This window comes from Lycium barbarum, chromosome 6 (assembly GCF_019175385.1).
Source record: "Lycium barbarum isolate Lr01 chromosome 6, ASM1917538v2, whole genome shotgun sequence".
Taxonomy (NCBI): Eukaryota; Viridiplantae; Streptophyta; class Magnoliopsida; order Solanales; family Solanaceae; genus Lycium; species Lycium barbarum.
Genome location: NC_083342.1, coordinates 122,042,582 through 122,049,354, shown reverse-complemented (window position 1 = coordinate 122,049,354; position 6,773 = coordinate 122,042,582). Strand labels below are relative to the sequence as shown.

General features: G+C 36.5%; 1 protein-coding gene across 4 annotated transcripts; it reads left to right on the top strand.

Annotated features, from left to right (window-relative positions):
- On the top strand, positions 1-4,252 carry LOC132598453 (uncharacterized). 4 transcript variants are annotated; one of them, XM_060311319.1, is made up of 9 exons: positions 1-532; positions 1,558-2,085; positions 2,195-2,260; positions 2,336-2,502; positions 2,591-2,747; positions 2,833-2,929; positions 3,025-3,395; positions 3,511-3,615; positions 3,711-4,252. In XM_060311319.1, exons 1-9 carry the CDS (start codon positions 389-391, stop codon positions 4,023-4,025), a joined length of 1,950 nt encoding a protein of 649 aa, XP_060167302.1. In that variant the 5' UTR covers positions 1-388; the 3' UTR covers positions 4,026-4,252. The 4 variants fall into 4 exon arrangements, with proteins under 4 accessions (XP_060167302.1, XP_060167305.1, XP_060167303.1 ...); XM_060311322.1 differs by having other exon boundaries at positions 3-532; positions 1,558-1,728; XM_060311320.1 differs by having other exon boundaries at positions 3-532; positions 2,836-2,929.
- Positions 4,253-6,773: the final 2,521 nt, after the last annotated feature.

The following is a 6,773-nucleotide window of genomic DNA, read 5'->3' as shown; positions in this document are numbered from 1 at the left end:
ATGGAATTTGAAATACTAGCGTGTAGTAGTACTCTGTAGTAAGTGTAAATGGTAAAAATTGGAGTAATTTCCTTTACTGGTCAATAATAAATATTCTTTTCACTCACTCTAGCTAACTCCCTCCTGTTGTTATTGGTGTCACAGTGATTTGGACGTGAAAGCGCCCATCTTTTCATGTCTATTGACATTGATAGTTGATATGTCACTTGGCTTCTTCATGTCCTCTTTGACCCTTAATTGCTAGCTACGCACCCCCCTCGCCCACCCCCACCCTCCTCCTTTTACCTTTTTCTTTAAAATAAATCTTTTTTCTTTCATCACCATTTTGAGTTGAAGTTTTAGCTCTTGAACTTTGATAAGAGAGAAAATAGAGAGAGGGAAAATAAAAATGGGATCTTTAGGTGGTGAAGTATCAGCATCAGTACAGAAGAAGAAGGCAATGTGGTTATATCCAAAGGTGATGGGTGTTCATCCTTCTGAGAGATGGGGCCATTCTTCTTGTTACTCTAATGGCTTTGTTTATGTTTTTGGGGTAAGTTAAATTTTTTTCATGTCTTTTTTTGTGTGTTATAATTTTTCAGTTCATTTATACTACCTTTTTTGTTTCTATATTTGCTTGTTGAAAAATATTGCTAGGAACTGTATTTCCTATTCAAGAATGGGAGTTATGGATGACAAACTCTGAGTTAGTTTTGTCATGTTTTCATTCCTTTTTACGTTAGTACGTTACTGTAGTAGTTATTTTTGGTTATTACCAGCAACTCTTTCTAAAGCTGTCCTTTTTGTTTTGCTATATTATGCCTCTCTTGTTTGTTCTTGTCCTAACGTCAATAAATCAGCATATAAATTTGTGTGTTATATGTATGAATGCTGAATGCATGGTTCATTCATGTTCTTTTTTCCAGGAAAAGAAACATGAAAGAGATGATGGAAAGGGAAAATAAAATGAATGAGAATTGAGTTTTCTGCTTTAGGTTTTGTCTCTTTTGTACTTTTTTCGTATTTCGTTTTCAACCTAGATGCAAGAAAATAGTAGTGACTTGCTGCAGCAAAGAAAAAACTGGACCAAAAGAAGGTAACAAATTTCATTTTTTAAGATTTTCAAACTCAATTGCAGACTTCTGAAAAAACTAAAAAACTCCAAAAATTGCTCTTTTTCCCAAAAAAAATCATGACTCTTAGGGAGAAGGTTGTTTGGTGGGGGGAGGATGTCAAACTTGTCACAAGATGTTTTTTTCTTTATGTTTCTTCTTGTCACCATATGAACAGGAGGATCATGCTATTTCTTGAATAGTTTTTCTGGGACTTAAATGTTGCGTTGAACTTTTTAATCCTTTAAGATTCATCAACAAGACAGCTTTCCATTAGGCTGAAAATCTCTTCGTCCTGTTTGATATGTGTTGGATACATATATAAAGGTATTCTCTGTTCTAGAGATTGAAGTGATCCACAGCAATTTTAATATGTGCAGCATATGTCTAGATAACTTTGTGTGAATTGGTTGGTATCTTTTAGTGGTCAAATATACCTCCATTAAATTGATTTTCTCAATTTTAGGGATGTCGAGGGGGTTTACATTTTAGCGATGTACTTGTACTAAATCTTGAGGCAATGGCTTGGAGCATCCTTGTGACAACAGGGCAAGGACCGGGGCCAAGAGATAGCCACAGTGCTGTTCTTGTTGGCCACAGAATGGTAGTATTTGGGGGTACAAATGGCTTAAGGAAGGTCAATGATATTCATGTATTGGATGTCAGGAGCCAAGAATGGACTCAACTCGAATGTCAAGGCAATCCACCTTCCCCGCGTGAAAGTCACACGGCTACTCTCGTTGGTGGTGATAAATTAGTCATCTTTGGTGGTAGTGGTGAAGGCGAGGCAAACTATTTGAATGATTTACATGTTTTGGACCTTAAAACTATGAGGTGGTCATCTCCTGATGTGAGGGGTGAAATGCCTGCTCCTAGGGATAGTCATACTGCTGTTGCGATCGGTAATAGGCTCTATATTTATGGTGGAGACTGTGGTGACCGATATCAAGGTGACGTTGATGTGCTCGACATGGACACACTAATGTGGTCGAAGGTACTAGCTTCAGTCTTTGTCTTGATTTTCTATTTCCTATAGTCTGGATATAGAGATAATAATTGTCTAAAGATTGTGTAAGATGACGGTTCGTTCTCTTTCTTACCAGCTGGATGTTGTTGGACCATCACCTGGTGCTCGAGCCGGTCATGCCTCTGTGAATTTTGGGTCGAAGGCAAGTAACTGATACTGTAGTCTTTCAGTAAATATACTAAACAATTATTAACAAAGGCAAAAACTCACTTTACAGGTATATGTGATTGGTGGAGTTGGAGACAAGAAATACTACAATGATGTTTGGGTTCTTGATGTGATAAATTCATCATGGACGCAGCTTGATGTAATGGGCCAAAAACCACAGGGACGATTTTCTCATACTGCTGCTGCTCGGAACACGGATATTGTAATCTATGGAGGGTGAGATTTTTATCAACTTTAGTCCATTTTTTCCTGTTTAATTCCAGTTTATTTCATATCTTTAACTTTTGTTTCTTCAACCTTGCAGTTGTGGTGAGGATGAGCGGCCACTTAATGAGTTACTTATCTTGCAGTTTGGAGTAGAATATCCTAATGGGACTAGCACCTTTTCTGGTTGCAGAGCTTCTGGAAATACAAGTCATTATGATAAGAAAAGGTTCCTCAGAGAAAAAGACAATAGCTCGGTACAATAGATGAAAACTTGGTTCTTTTTTCGTGAATATTAACAATTTGAGATTTAGTTTTCTGATTCATATAAAATTGGTTTAGCAGGAAGCCATATGTAGGGGAAAGAAGGAAGATATACTAGCAACAGGATCTCAAGAACTTGAGTTCGTATCAAAAGCAGCTTTTCGCTTTAGTTCTGGTAGGTTATGAAATGATTTTGTCATGTTAAGCAGCAAGTAGTTTCTAGAAATGAACTAAGCATGACTAACTTATACCTCTCATGTATTTTGGAAGACACATTGCATCCAAAGAGGAGAAGAATGAGCCACAATTCACACGTATTTAATCTGGAGTCGGATCAAGAAGATCAGCCTTCTCTATCTCAACGCTGTTCTCCTCCGTCCCAATCCGACGTAGAAATGAGTACTATTAAGCCAGTCTCTGGTTCCGGCACTGCATCAGATCGGTTTCCTTTAGCAAGGCAGCAGCAACATTTGACCCCTAGCAATTGCCAACCTAGGAATGTCGTAACAAGGAATCCTCATGATTTACAATTATTTAGAGAACAATTAAATCCATCAAACTCAGGACATGTATCTGCCGTTCTTATGGGTAAGCAGGAAGTACAATGCCAATCCGTGGAGGCAGGACGATTCCACAACTTGGTATGCCATTCAAGTTAGAATTACTTTTGTTATTCATTTACTGTTTAGTGTAGCATTCCAACTTTTATGTTGAATAAGGACCTAATGTCCTTATGTCTGTATATTTGCAACTCAGATTGGAGCTGAGATCCGGGGAAAAGTCGACGGAGCATTTGATTCTGGTTATCTGATGACCGCCATTGTTAATGGAAAGATTTTTCGAGGTGTTCTGTTTGCTCCGGTATGATTGCATATCTACTCTATATACTTTCATTTCAATCAAATTGTTTTTAGTACCTCAAACTCAATATCAACTTGGATCTTTTTATATGCAAGGCACCTGATCTAGTACAACGAGGACCCATCCTTGGTCAGAATCCTTCACCCCCTCCGGGACAGATTGGTGTCAGCTATGCTAACACACACGCTAATCATGTAAGTCTGGCTTGTCGAAGGCAACCTCAGCAGTTGGTGCAAATGCAAGTTCCAGAACTCGGACGACAGAGCTTAGAGAAGGTTCCGGTTAGAGGATCAACATCATCAGTCATGAGATCATCTCATCAACTAGAGAAGGATTCACAGCAAAGAAAAGAACTTGAAGGAGTGGTTCTCACACTAGGAGGTCCAGGATGTGGCAATGGAAGAACATAGATGACTTAAAATAATGATATAGAGAAGTAGAAGTTCTCCATCTTTGGTCTCTGTGAGTTTTTGTACATGCTAATTAGGTAGATATACTGGATCCATGTTCTATGTATTCCTTTCAAGTCTTTTTACTACTTAGTTTAGTCTAGTGCCTCCTTTCCACTAAATCAGACATGTATCCTCTCTGTAATTTGAAGCAAAGTTTTGCAAGGTGAATATTTCTTTTTACTAAAGGCACGTGGAGAATACAATAATATGTCACACTAGTTAACGGTCTCTCACAATTCAATTTATAACAAATGAAATAGATAACGAGCTTTTCATTGGTGAATCACGTAACATACCTTTGTTGATTAATTAATGTGTACTTAAAAAAAAAAAAAAAAAAAAAGGACACCCGATAAAGAAAATTAACTTTAAGCCTAGCTAATTCAAACTAGCGTGGGGGAAGATTGTTCAAGTTTCAAGACCAGACGTCTCTGGAGCGTGAACTATTATGGAGATTCATTATTAGGAAATCGCGAATCGGGATGGGTATGATTTTAATACCATGATAAGGAGATACATATCGGGTCTAACTCAATTTAAACTAGTAGTTTATGGGTGATTCATTATTAGGAAATCACGAATCGGGATGGGTATGATTTTGATATCATGATGAGGAGATAAATATTGGGTCTAACTCAATCTAAAACTAGCAGCTCATGGGTGAGCATTGTCTAAGACCGTATAAAAAGACCTTTCCATCCTTAAAAAGGCGACGTGGTTATTCAATAATTTATATACTAAACATTTTGTGTTCACACAGAGTCCAAGGCAAGAACCATACCTCAAAGCGGCTATAACATAAACAATCTATCTTGACACAAGCATTATAAATAATTCCACAGCTCGAACCCTTCACTTATACTCTCTCCATTCACTTTTACTTATCAACTTTTGACTATGCACACTCTTAAGAAATAATAAATGAAGTGCATAATTTATCAGTGTACACATATTAATTGATGCATATTTTCATTGGAGTTAAAAAATAATTTAAAGTGAGTATTTAATACTTACTATTGGTAAAACAGAAAAAAAAAATCATCTTCTCTTCTTGATATGCTAAAAGTGAAAATCAATTTGTAGAATACTAGACAAGTAACAGGGAACGGAAGAAGTAGGTCATACAAAGATTTATGTATACTCATTATTAAATTATCACCCAATATAATTACATAAATGGGATCTGAAAAAGGTAAAATGTACGATACACATCAAAAACCCCTAAGTGGGAGTGAAAAAAGAATAGTGACGCAACGTGAAACTGTGAAGAAGTCAAAAGACCTCTCAAATCTTAACTGTACATTTTTGCATGTGGCCTATAAAAAACAAAAGTAAGTTAAAAAAAAAAAAAAAAAAAAAAACTTACATCAACACTGTTACTATGATTGATTTATTAACTCACGGATATGTCCCATCTCTATGACATAAGTCTGTACCCCCCTCTTACTAATAAAGCTCCCGTGCTTCCCGCGGGATTTTGCTAAAATTCAGTCATTTTCAACCGTCCGATCTATTCTCAAACGTCATCTTACCACCGCCAGATTCACTTTTAGATTTCAAGTACGTTCCCTCATACGTCTTTTCAAACATGACATGTAGTTGATTGATTTTTTTATATGACGTCATTATCTGTACTTTTTTTATCTGCGACTTATTGTTTTACCAAATAAAGGAAAAGAAGAAAAGATTCCTTTGCTTTATGGGCCCATTTTGTGTTCAACTGCAGCTCACGTGTCGCCATATGATTGGGTTGGGCCTCTTATTTGTGTTTCTCCCCCGGATGAGAAGGGATCTGTATCCGTTGGAAGCAAGTGAAGGCCCTTTTGGTGATCTGGGCCCACCGTTATCATTGATGTAGGGCTCCGATCGATGGGCCATTATAGTCAAAGCCCAAATAATTAGGTGATTGGCCCGTAATTCGTTGATGCTTAAATAGGGGACAATTTGTAGGATTGGCCTTCGCTGGGATGGTCTTTAATTTTATCCTTCAAATTGGTGGTCTTTAATCTAAAAATCTTTTGATTTTGGGTTTGAACCCCTGCTCCATAAAAAAGTTTTAAAAAAAAAATCACAAGACAGAATTTTAAACTTTTTCTTAAAGGCAGAGTTTTGAGAGTTTTGACCAAAACTCTGTCTTATGAATCCAAACTTCTGTCTTGCGATATTTTTTTTTTTAACTGAGTTGGAGTTTGAACCCAGAATCTTGAGGTATTAGGCGAAGGAAAAAAATTAAAGACCACCCCAAAAGAAGGTCAATCCGCGCAAAAAAATGTAAATATGTGAAGAAATTGCACGGTTTTCCCTTCAGTTGGGTTGGTCTTTAACTTTTGCTCTTAGCAATCAAACTTATGACAAGGGGTGTACAAAGTAAACCAATAAACCGAGTCAAACAAAGAAAAAAACTCGATTAGTGATTTGGTTTGACTTGATTTGGTGTTGCAAAAAAAAACCGACCATAATTGGTTTGGTTTGGTTTTAGTTGAAAAAAAGTCAAACCGAACTAAACTAACCCGACATTACACGTATTTCATTTTAAAATATTTATTTGTAATGTAATTTATAAATATTTCTTAAATTTTTTCGTACTTTTTTGTCTTTTATCATATTATTTCAAGTTTGAACTTACAATTTTGAATATCAATAAGCTTTATATCCCATGGATGTTAGTAACTCAAATAAAGTCCAAACCAAAACCAACTCAACACT